We start from the raw sequence: 12,021 nt of genomic DNA, 5'->3' as shown, positions 1-12,021 counted from the left end.
CAATTAAAAATTGTTGAGACCTCTATGTATTTCGAAATTCGAATTAAATTCATGCGCGTTTTTGATTTAACTCAACCCAAGGTCATTGAGAAACCAATAAGATTGTTATGAAGTTTCGTTATTAATTTCATAACTTCAATATTCGATGGTGCAGGTACGATAATTTTAAAAGGCCCTGATATTAATTGTAGTATTGTATAAATGCTTCGGTAATACCAATACTTCAATTTCTTCTGTTTGGTGTAACTTATATTTTATGTCAAAAATGTTGAAGACTATTGAATAGCATCTGTAAAATTATTCCGACTATCAGTCTTCTAATGCATCTTCACAATGGAAAATCTAAAAGAGGCTTGTGTTATTTATTTAGAAAAATTTTTAAGATCACCAGTAACTTCTACTGATGTCATATTCTTGGTATGAGTTCTCATCTCTTCTTTTGAATTCGGAATGTTTTGAAATATATTTTAGGAAATATGTACCAGTGTTGGGGAATTGATGAAGAATACATCTGAGCTAATGAAAAAATCAAATTTTTCTGTCGAAAGCTCTAGCAGCCAAATCCTAATAATAATCAATTTCAGTCAAATGATAAGCTGCTTAGATTTCTTATCCGATATAATGAAGGAAGAACACCAAGTTAATTTAATCTTAGAAGTGAGTGAGAAATCAATATTCTTTATTTTTTGTAATTTTTGATTTGTAGGAAAACAGGAAAGTCGCCATCAATCGCATAAAATATTGTTTGGATATTATTGAAGATCCATATAGAAACGATTTAGCAATAACTGAATTTGGGCTATTTTTAAGATGGATGGATAATGCTTTGAATAGCATTGCTGAAATAAATAATGATAAGGAAAAAATTGATGTAATTAGTAAATTCAAAGAAGCAAAAACTATTTATGAAGATATTTTAGCTCATGCAATGTCTATAGCTCAAATATGTTTAGATGAAGATAGTAAAATTATTAATGGAAGTTGTAAAACAGTAAGTGAATGGGTTTTTTTTTTATAAGATATAATTAATTTATTTTGCAGGTCTTAGATATTCTAGGCGATTTAGAAAATGAGCTAAATAAAGAACAACCAAACAATAGCATGGTTTCTCTTTTTATAGATGATACTTCCAACAAATTATGTTCATTAGAGAGAAAAGTGGATACTGCTGTTTTGAGGTTGAGCCTTTTTGTCTTCTCTAAATATTGTTGTCCACTCGGAAAACTGTTCAATTTTTGCAAACATGTTTCAAATGATACTTATGACTCGGAAGAACTTGACAATATCATTGCTAATTTTGATTTACATGTGGATAGAATTTTTCAAATAGGATTATTTGCTGTATTTTGCTCATCAAACATCAAAAGTAAGGTTGTTGGTTACATTATATTTAGGCAGATAGAGTATTATCCATTGTAGGTGGCACTAAAATACGAAACTGTATGGCTAGTTTGGAGTTCTTGGAAACGGAATTAGTTCCTTCTATGAAAATGATTATGAAGAATGGATCCATGATTCAAAGAACGTCAGCACTGATATATAAAAATTATTGGATATGTGAAGCTAATAGGCTTAAGAACTTAGTTTATGAAATTATAGATCCCTTAGCATTTTCTAAAGTGAGTGTGAATTGAATCACTATTTTCATTCAATATTATTTATCGAAATTCTTAATACAGGTGATTTACAATGAAATTACACTTGAAATCAATGATGTTCTTGAAAGAAATAAAAGAAATGAAAAATTCAGTAAACATGTATTTGACAAAATTTTTGATATTGGAAAAGTGCTTGTAGAATTTTTATTGACTGTTGTGAGAATTGAAGCTATCAGAAACGAACATTTCAAGAATGGAATCAGAAAATGCAATTTGAGTAAGTCACAAATTGCAACTAATAGAATTCAATAAAACCAGGTACCTATATTCTATTTTGTAGTTACATCTGAGATAGGTACAGCAATTGATGTTCTTGAGGATAATAATGTTGTGACAAATGATAGAATATTGAAGAGATGTAAAATATTGCAAGCAGAGGTAGAGAAATTGTTGTTCCTTTTGAAGAGCAATGATGAAGTCAGTAGGACAGGTAATATGAAAAAAATGATAATCATTGAAATCATTGAAAAGATTTTATTTTAGAAATCGATGAAAGGATGGAATCAACTAAGGAGGAAAATATGGATGAGAATATGTTATTTAGTCATATAGTTGGCAGAGGAAAGGAAATATTGGAAAATCGAAGTATTATGTACAGAACACCTAAAAACTGTAAAAGCATAAATGGGGATTGCGATGAAGGTAAAGATATTCTTTAAAAGTGCTTCATACGACTCAACATTACTTTATTTGCAGGAAAGTTAACATCTATGACATCTTTTAACATGAAACTTTCCAATTTTAAAATGAATTTCTCTTTTTGTTCATTAGATAAAAATAATCTAGCATCAATAAATATAAAAGATATTTTTATGAACTTGAGTGAATTGACTTTATCCATTAAAACAAAAATATAAGAAAAAAATATTTGTGATAGAATACTTGAATAATTTATATGTATCATGAGATTATCTTATTTTAGCATTCTAATAAAATTATTATTATTATATTTCTTATAAAAATTATATACATTATGACATTCTTTCTTGGATCCTTGGTTTTTTCATCATGGTCTACAAGATGATAGTTTATCCAACTGTTCCATTGGACTCTAGAGAATATAAATCTGAATATGAACCCATTAAATTGGGTGTTTCAAGAGTCCCTATTACTCTTCCTTCTTAGCATAAGTCGAAAATATACTAGAATTATTAACGTTCTAAATATGTACTCATTATGAGCTTGTAGTACATTGCCCACTTATCACCAAAAACCATAACTAAAAATAGTGAGAATAATAATAAAGCAATTGGTATATTGTGCAGCTCACAGCCCAAATTTTGTTCTAGTACATTCAAGTGATATACCTATGAAATTTAATAGTATTGAAACTATTAAAAGTACAGTAACATTTTTTACAATCTTGTCTTTGGGACAAGAAGAAAATTCCGGAACAAATTAACTAGAGGCTTTGCGTGCCTTGTTGGATGGAAAAACTTTGGTTTTTGTGAAGATTTGCAGAAATGTTTTCTGTAGAACACGCAACACTTGCCCTGAGATATACCTAGTGAAAAAAGTATTTTCATATACTCGAGCACGGCAATTTAGAAGATCCATGCTGGTTTACCAACAATTGTGACTATATAGAATCCATTGAACTTACGAAATGAATATGAATTCTCGATTTTTTAAATGAATTTAGAAGACTTAATTGTCTTAAAAAGCATCTGAAAGGTAAACCCAATGTAGCAATATTATAGGAGAAATTACTGAAATATATTTTATCTGTTTCTTGACCAACTATTACAAAACTAGATGTATGTTCTGGACCACATGAAGATACAATTAGGATTCAAAGGTTATTGTTTGAGAACACCAATAATGACTCCAGGTTAAAACAAAGCCTGAAGAAATTAGCTATATTATGTCTGGCGGAAAATGGAGCCAATCATTTCACCAGTGGATAAGAAATATGGCAGAGGCATTAATATCAAATTTGAAAACCCATCCCAACACTCTAGAATATCTTCCAATATTTTGCAGTTAGAAAACTTTGGTCAGCTCCCAGTACAATAGCAGTGGAGAAAGATGCTTTGCAACTTTGAAGCCATTGAAGAGCTATTCAAGCAACAGCATAGAAGAGGAATGACTCCATAGTCTTATGTTGACGACTTATTTCATTTCCGAATATTTCACAAATAATCTTTATTTATAGATGAAATTTAATTTATTACTATGTACCTGAATTTTATTAAAGTTTACAGAGGGTTATTTTTAATATAACTGCAAAGTTGTCTCGATATTAATGCAAAAAAACTAAAGGACTATCCTGAAATTCGGCACAAACATTTAAATGATTACTTTATATACAATGTTTACGGTCAAACCAAATTGAATTTGAGCATGGGGTCATGATCAGCAAGTCGAACACTATTCCTGATTCAAATTTTGAAAAATACAGATATTGTAATGAAATGTATAGCGCTCAATAATAATAAATAGTTTTAAGGAAACCATACAGACCATATTTGAGCTTCAAAAATCATGAGATTTAATCACAGCAATCAGCAATACTAACAGAGATAGGTTTAATTGCAAATGATAATTTATGATTCTTCTAAATCTAAATTGAATATTCAAATCCTATTCTGAGAATAGCAAGAGAAAAATCATCATTAAAAACATTGGAAGATAGAGGAAAAAGGGAACAACAACCTAATGAGATGGCCATAATTGAGCCATGTTACATGGTAGGACAGTCAATCAAGGTAGTAAAAAAAACATCGTGATTAAAGAAATTGTATGTAATAAATTATGCTTAAGTATAAATGACCTTTATTTGACAAAAAAGGGGTTTTTATAAATTGTATGAAAATAAAGAATGATCATAACAGTGTGGTAATACCGAATTTTTGACCCTCATTATAGGTAGTAAAAGTGATGTTTTACCTATAACAACATAAGATTGTTTCTTCCACCCTATATGGTAATTAGTTTTGTAATGATTTTCCATTTTTTGCTTCATTCTCATTTTAAAAACAGGAACTTCAAAAACACTTTCATATGGCAGGAATCTACGATGATGTTGCAATTCTAGTTTTCTACGAGTTTTAATTAATTCCTTTTTCATTTTAATAAAGTCCATAGCTTTTGCCTCTTCTGAAATGAATGTGATTAAAATGATTTAGGACCAATTTTGCTAGCAGTTTCCATAATAGTGCATATCTTATTTGGGAAATCAAAAATGTTGTCTGCTGAATAAGTATTCAAAAACTATTGTTATCAAAGGAAAACCAGAAAAAGTATTTCAATAAAACTATCTACATGGCTTTATATGAAAGGAACTAAGAATATAAATCACACAAGAAAACTGCTATTACATTTTGAGTATATTTTACCTACCTGTCAGTAATTGTTTTTGAGGTTTATTGAGGAGAATTGTGAAATTTTCAAGTTGTGGAAATTGACTGAAGCTCTTATCAAAGATGTCATTTTTAAAAAGTACATAATACATTTCCTGTAAAAAAAGTATATGTATATATATTCATTTAAATTCAATTTAAAATTCTCACCATTACAGTAAATCCGAATGTCTTCCAATTACAAAATAATTTTTTATGAGTAAATAAATCACAGCCATTTTGTATAGGAGATATTTCCATATTTTCCTCAGTATTCAATTCAGAGTGGAGCAATTCAAAATTTTCCACAAAAATACTAATTATAGCATCAATTCCTAAAGCATTAACTAGCATTAAGAATGGCAATAAATATTCGACACTAAGCTCAGGAAGTTTTTGTTTCAATTTTGTCATGACAAACTCATTGAGTGGTTTTCTTCTACATAATATTGCAAGAATCCAACACATTGGTTTCAATACTTCAGAATTTGTATGCGATTTCAACAGCCTTTGAAGCATCAGCCTGACCAGTAATTTCAACTGCAAAAAAAAAGTAGATCAACATAGATATTCTTATCTAAGATTTAACTTAAAATTTTTTGTTCTGAATTGAAATTTTTTTTGTATGAACCAAACTAAAAATGGTATATTTGTATTCTTATGAGAAATTACATCCAGATTCAGACAGTTATCTCAATTTTAACATTCACATTAAAGTTCACACATACAATAGAATCTTCTTATACCTGACTTTCATTTGCTTCTAAATTTCCTAAAGGGCTCATTTCTAAAGTTTCAATTAGATCTAAGGCATATAATGTCAAAGAATCATATGTAACATCTTTTGAAAGAAGCAGATAACCAAATTTATAAAACCAGTTGATTATGGGACCAATATTGGGATTTGTGCTGATATTTTGGAGGGCCATCTTTCTCATTTCCATATCATTGCTTACAACAGCCTGACATATAATTTTGAAATAATTTTTGAAAGAGTGATTTGATTCTTTAAGTTCAGGAAGCCAGCTCTTAAGTACTACTGGATCTTGAGGTTGAGAAAATGCTACTTTTTCCTCAATTTCCTCTAACATGTTCACTTTAGGATCCTGAAATAATATTATTATTATTGAAGAAGGCTTTGAGAAAATAAAACATTTTGTTTAAAACACCAGTTGATATTACATCAAGGAAGAGATAATTTTGATCAGCAATTGGAATCCATGAAGGTTCTAATGGTGCTCCAAATACTTTATCCAATTGCAAGTCTTCAAATGTTTCATCAATATCCTTACTATTTATACCAGTCCTATTAGAAATGAAGGCTCTGTTAGCAGCTTGCTGGAATCAGGCATTAATATTTTGTCATTAGATAATAGCCCAGTTAAAATAGAAACTCACATGGATAATATACCTCAACTTATAGTTTAAATCTTCAGCTAAGATTTCACATGACTCTTCAGAAATTGAGTCAGGATTTGTAATGTGTTCTGCGGCAACTTTAATATTTTCAACAGACAATCCTGCATATCTCTTCAAATGGCTATCCTGAAATAATAACTTTCATAAAACTTTTGTATCTCAGCAGTTCTCATACACACCCTTGTTGGTGAAGATTTTTCAATAACCGTTGCAATACTATTATCTGGATTTCCTGCTACTGATTTTCGTTTCTCTCTTTCTTTAGTACTCCTTTTTACTTTCGTAGAAGTAGATCTCATTGATTGGGACATATTTGTAAATTTGTCAACACCTAATTGTATTTATAGAATATAAAAAGTGATACCCACAAAAAGCCTTTTGAATGAAAAGTCCAACATTTTATGGCAATCGTCAGCTTACATTATTTTATTGTATCATAAAAGTAAATGGTAATGATCCGGAATACTTATATTATGCGGTTATTACTTATATGTTTTATTAGTATGTATGTATTAGTTAGAATAAATAATATTCTATAGATATATTACAATCACAGTATAGATGTATTACAATAATAACCTAAAAATGTATTTATCTTAGATTATATCTAAGGTATTTATCAACTTCGAGAAGTAAACTAGTAAACATTTCAAATTTGGCATCCGTCATAGCTCACAGATAAGTTTCTAAATCACAGAGTAGAAACACAGACTAGTAATCTGTGGTAGAAACATACAGGTGTGTCCATGATATCAGAAATACTTTTTTTATATCAGGGGTGTGTCCAGTGATTAGATTTAGTTATGGCTGCACTACCGGTTTTTTCATTTTTTTTATCCAATAGGCAGCGTTATTCCGTAAAATAGCCATATTACCACGAAAGCGATAGCAAAAAACTCTTTTCTTTTCGTAAGTGGCGCTATATGATGAACGGCAGAATTTGATGAGAGCGCTATGAAAATGATCCGGAAATCAAGTGAAGTAGCGGTAAGCCCCTCAAAATCCAAAAAGGCAGGTCTCGCCAGTTTAATTTAAAACTTTTTCAAGATTAATTAGACACACCAGCATTTCTAGACATCATAATGTCCAAAAATATTGATGAATCCATCGATTAGGTTTTCTGGCGGCAGGGGAATTCCGGTACTTCTCTCTTTTTCCGTAGACGGTTATATTTCCATGGGAACGAACATGAAAAATTTGAATATATATAATGAAATAGTCATATTTCCATGGAAACTGATCTTTTGATGTGAGCGCCATATGAAACGGTACGTTTAGTAAATGATTATTTTGCAGACTACTTAGTCTTTGATTATTAATCCCTTTCACTTATTATTATTTATTATATACGGTTTCCTTTGAATTAGATTTCTTAGGGAAGTATAAAGTTATGTATTATTGAAGAATATACGTTATTGGATTTATATATATTTATTAAAGACAAAATATTACAATAAACTATATAGGTAATAAAAGTACCTCGTTCTTATACATAGGTAGGTATAATTTTTACAATAATGTTTAAAAATCAATAAAATTTCATTAAAATCTAAAGGTAATTTGTTATATTAAAAATGATCTATATTTACAAAATCTGAACTTAATATTTGACAATATCACCAATATTACAATATGTTTTAATTTTTGCAACTATTATGTACATATTCAACAAAATTTCTTATTACTGCACAGTAGGAATATTTAAACAACGCGTAAATATTTGTGTTAAGAAATTGATACCTAAACAAATGCAACCATTCAACATCCATTTAACAATCAAGTAAGATATATAACTATTTCAATGAGCTAACGTGAATAGGATTTGATATTGACAGATATCACATATTTTGGACGAATAGACAATTCGTTTGCTTGCTACCTGGATTGAACTTGTGTTTTATTAATATTTAATATGAACATTTTGTGCTTTAAATTTCCTGAATTAAATTTTAACATAGAATCTACACATTAATGTAACATCGCTGAGTTGAAACCTGGGAGTTTTCTATATTGATTTGCCCACTGAGTTTGGATTATCTTTAAAGACACATTTGATTTTAGGTACAACGTTTTACATTTATTACATTGATTTGTTACAATTTGGAAAATTAAACTTACAATCACAGAATGTTAAAACAAAATTTACAAAGGATTCAACTAGTTTGTTTCATGACAAATTCAATTTATAATAGATAACCATATAACATCAACAAAATGGCAGTGAAAAGTGAATTCATTCACATAACTGATATTTGAATATAGGAAATGAATAATTTTTTCTATCATGAAACAGCTAATTTTCAAAATTCGAAATAAATACTATACAGAATGTACACTTAAAATTATAGTTTACAAGAAAACACATGACCCAATTATATAAGTACGATATTTTAAAATATTACAATAGATGAAGAATTAACAAATAACGTAATATTCTCATTTTTCAACTGTGTACATCTGAGATCAAAACCAATAATAGTTGCCTGAAACACTGCAAAATAACATAGAGAGCTAATTTGACAAATATTTGTGCTTCCTTTTTTCAAATCCTTACCAATTTAATGCAGGCACCAACCAGTCTCATAACCATTAAAGAGCACCTCAATCTACTAGGGCATTCGAAATATGAACAAAATTTGCAAATAATTAATTGAATCAGTGTAAGAAATTTAAACCCAACAATAAAATATTTCAATTCAATTTGAAATGAAGACTAATCATAAAAGATATTCAAAAACAAATTTCAGGTGAATATGCCCTAGAGAAAGTTTCATTATCCAAATAGAAGGATTCTAATCCTTTTTCTCTTAATCCATCATAATTCAATATAAAATACCTACAAAACCACCTATTTTAATTATATTTAGAACTGAATGCATATATGTTCTCAATGTATTGAATTAATTTCGATTTTGAGCAATCAAGATGAAATGAATGAATGACATTCAACTATCAGGAAAAATAATTGAGTATTTTTTTCATATTGGAAAATACAAATTTGTGATCAGCTTATGTTTAAATTACCTTTCTTAAAATGCAGCTGCCGTTTCGGCTGAAGTATACAACAAAATTTTTCCACTAACTATATAATTTCGAAGTGATGATAATTCGGCATATGCAGTAATGAAATATTACTATAACCCATTCAGCTCTGATGCAGTGCTGAGGATTCTCAGATATATTTTTTAATTCCATGAAAAATAGCCTCAATATTTCTTCACCTAAACAATTTCCTAAAAATTTATCTCAGTCTAAAAAACTACCAAAATACCTATCCTCTTATCACATGTTGTTCTCTCAAAATTATGAATTTCATACTTTTCACTATACATGATAACATCTCACTATCTTTAACTACTCCTGCAGATCACATGTTCAAATTGGTTCTTCTAAATATCCAACAACAATATATTCATATAAAAAAACTTCAAGTTTGAATGTTTAATTGAAAATTGACTTCTTTGGACCGGATATTTGTAAAATTATAACCAACTCGCTGCCTCAATTTGCCAAAAAAAATTTAATGAACAATTTTTCAACATTCTATTCGTATCATCACTCTGCATTACCTTATTTTCATAGTAATCGAAAGTTGTTCAGGTTTGGACGAAATATTTTCATGGATATCAGGTTAATTGGTTAGAAAATATTAAGTGGAATTTTCCATATCTGAATAAAATTATTATACATTAATTTTTTCTGATAAATGTGCTGAAGAAATCTATTTTTTGTTCAAGTTTTGCTGTTTTCATACAATACATGATTCATAATTGAAATAAAAAGGCAATGTGAATACATGGGCAAGTTTAAATTAGGGAAACTTTGGCAGGTAAAAATCCACAACCTCAAGAATAGAAATTCACAGTCACAATCAGATGTTGTCCTTATTTTTGTCAACATAATTTACCACTTTCATTATTTATCTTTTGATACAACATACCATGAGATCGTCCATAGTCGGTAAACATGTAGGAGGTACTAGAACCCTATTCGTTGTAAAAAATTTCACAGTCAATTTATTCCATAGGTCAAGTCCTCAGTTTATTCTCTTTGAGTCATATGTACAGGGATAAAATTCTTGTAGTTTCACACTTTCCGTTACTTAATAAATTAAATTATTTGTTGTACTATCAAAGCATTGGTGCATCCACTTCAATCTGATCACACACCCGTACAGTCTATTTCGACAATATCTTTGGGCACCTCTACAAATTGATAGACTAATCGTTGACCATCCACTTTAGCTAGGATACCTCTCTGGTAATAGTACCTAAGGGCTCTGCCCATAGTCTCGTAATTCATGTCTGGTTTGTTTTTATGCATACCCCATAGCCTGGAGACCGCCTTTGAGTCAACTAACTTGAAAACTCCTTTCTCTCTATTAGTCCATTTGATATACCTAGGACAATATTCTCGATCCTGAAGCAGTTTCAGTAGGAATTCCCACAGGTAAGTGGTTGAACCTTCTCGGCTCTTCCGTTTAACAGAACCAGGTTCTCCTATTCTCTGTTTCTTGATTTTCTTTATTTTTCTAGGAGGAAAACCAAGCATGTAGGAATCGTCGTAAACGCTTGAAGATGCAGCTTGTATCACTGATGTTGGGATGGAGTGCCTCATGGTGGGTGATGGGGGAGATGGTGTCGTGAAGGGCGATTGTATACTATTGTGGTGATGCATATGCTGAGTCTGCTGTACATGGTGATGTTGAAGAAGGTAGCTGTTGTAGTTTTCCGGTACTGAAACAAAAAAAATCAATCAGTTTTTCATGTATGTGAAAAGGTTTTTTATTAAGAATTGTTCGAAATATGATAGTGTAATTATTTTTTGTTGAACAAATTTTTCATTACTAGAATGTTTGTATTCATAAAGGCGCAATTATCTTGACAACGGTTACTTTTTCCGAATTCAAACAAGTATACATTCTTCACTGAAAATTGAATGGGGAATGCGAAAAATGCATAATATAATGATTTTACTAGAGGCGTAAAAAATAGGGGAGGAAAAAGATCATAAAGCTCTTCTTGTACGTTTTACGCCACTAGTGGCAACTGAAAATGTGCCTTTTTTGGAATAAAGCACCTATAGAACACAAACATTCTTTCAAATTTAATTGAAAACATTTTGGAAGCTGTGGAAGTTATGAATAAAAATTACTTATAATTTTTCATATTCACCACCGTGAATCTCTGCAACGACAGATATTTGAGTAATATATAAGGAACGTTGTATGTATTTATTTTTCAAGGGGAATTTTCTGTTTTAATTTGGCATTATAGTTTGGAGACTCCCTGTATATCAAATGTAAGAGTATTACAAAGTTCAATAATGTAATATTTGTATGGAAAAACCTTTATCGAATATAGACTCATTTGAATTTTATAATTTTATTGCTGCTATTGAAAACCGATGTGTTTTGTACAGAACTCAGGCTGTTTTGAGAACGATTTAGGGAAAGTGATGCAAATTTCCAGAGAATCCTCCGGAGAATGGAGTAATTCCGCGATGGCGCTCTCGGCAGGTCTGGCAGTAAGGCGGAGGGGACGCGTGGAAGTGAGAACGTTGACCAGGAAACGGCGATCTGTTGTCGGTAACCTTCAACCGAG

The 12,021-nt window shown here is 30.1% G+C and overlaps 3 protein-coding genes across 4 annotated transcripts in view; 1 reads left to right on the top strand and 2 right to left on the bottom strand.

Moving 5' to 3' along the window:
- Positions 1–103: 103 nt before the first annotated feature.
- On the top strand, positions 104–3,876 carry LOC123674869 (serendipity locus protein alpha). Of its 2 annotated transcripts, none has more exons than XM_045609991.1 (9): positions 104–417; positions 472–657; positions 707–991; positions 1,042–1,366; positions 1,420–1,619; positions 1,680–1,875; positions 1,939–2,088; positions 2,142–2,300; positions 2,948–3,876. In XM_045609991.1, the coding sequence occupies exons 1-9, from the start codon at positions 334–336 to the stop codon at positions 3,058–3,060; spliced, it is 1,698 nt and encodes a 565-aa protein (XP_045465947.1). In that variant the 5' UTR covers positions 104–333; the 3' UTR covers positions 3,061–3,876. The 2 variants fall into 2 exon arrangements, with proteins under 2 accessions (XP_045465947.1, XP_045465946.1); XM_045609990.1 differs by lacking the exon at positions 2,948–3,876 and adding an exon at positions 2,355–2,605 and having other exon boundaries at positions 106–417.
- Positions 3,877–4,387: 511 nt separating this feature from the next.
- On the bottom strand, positions 4,388–7,049 carry LOC123674871. The gene is made up of 7 exons (XM_045609994.1): positions 6,598–7,049; positions 6,398–6,544; positions 6,182–6,337; positions 5,746–6,105; positions 5,171–5,539; positions 5,001–5,115; positions 4,388–4,757 (listed from the first exon to the last, which is right to left on the bottom strand). The coding sequence occupies exons 1-7, from the start codon at positions 6,727–6,729 to the stop codon at positions 4,456–4,458; spliced, it is 1,581 nt and encodes a 526-aa protein (XP_045465950.1). The 5' UTR covers positions 6,730–7,049; the 3' UTR covers positions 4,388–4,455.
- A 784-nt stretch (positions 7,050–7,833) lies between these two features.
- LOC123674528 (ecdysone-induced protein 74EF) overlaps positions 7,834–12,021 on the bottom strand; it is a 196,162-nt gene continuing 191,974 nt past the window's right edge. The window contains exon 9 of the mRNA XM_045609423.1: positions 7,834–11,154. Within this exon, the coding sequence (XP_045465379.1) occupies positions 10,580–11,154 (575 nt within the window). The 3' untranslated portion in view covers positions 7,834–10,579. The remainder of the gene's footprint in view (positions 11,155–12,021) is intronic.

Source organism: Harmonia axyridis, chromosome 3 (genome assembly GCF_914767665.1).
Source record: "Harmonia axyridis chromosome 3, icHarAxyr1.1, whole genome shotgun sequence".
NCBI classification, from domain to species: domain Eukaryota; kingdom Metazoa; phylum Arthropoda; class Insecta; order Coleoptera; family Coccinellidae; genus Harmonia; species Harmonia axyridis.
Note: the sequence above shows the minus strand (reverse complement) of the source record. Positions and strands in the feature narration are given on the sequence as shown.

Excerpts from the sequence above, each read along its gene's own strand:
- LOC123674869 (XM_045609990.1), top strand. The coding sequence starts at position 334 with ATGGAAAATCTAAAAGAGGCTTGTGTTATTTATTTAGAAAAATTTTTA. Across the intron at positions 1,367-1,419 it reads TTGCTCATCAAACATCAAAA|GTGGCACTAAAATACGAAAC; the intron begins GTAAGGTTGTTG and ends TATCCATTGTAG. Across the intron at positions 2,301-2,354 it reads AAATGGGGATTGCGATGAAG|GAAAGTTAACATCTATGACA; the intron begins GTAAAGATATTC and ends CTTTATTTGCAG.
- LOC123674871 (XM_045609994.1), bottom strand. The coding sequence starts at position 6,729 with ATGTCCCAATCAATGAGATCTACTTCTACGAAAGTAAAAAGGAGTACT. Across the intron at positions 6,106-6,181 it reads AAAATTATCTCTTCCTTGAT|GATCCTAAAGTGAACATGTT; the intron begins GTAATATCAACT and ends ATATTATTTCAG. Across the intron at positions 5,540-5,745 it reads TAGAAGCAAATGAAAGTCAG|TTGAAATTACTGGTCAGGCT; the intron begins GTATAAGAAGAT and ends TTTTTTTTGCAG.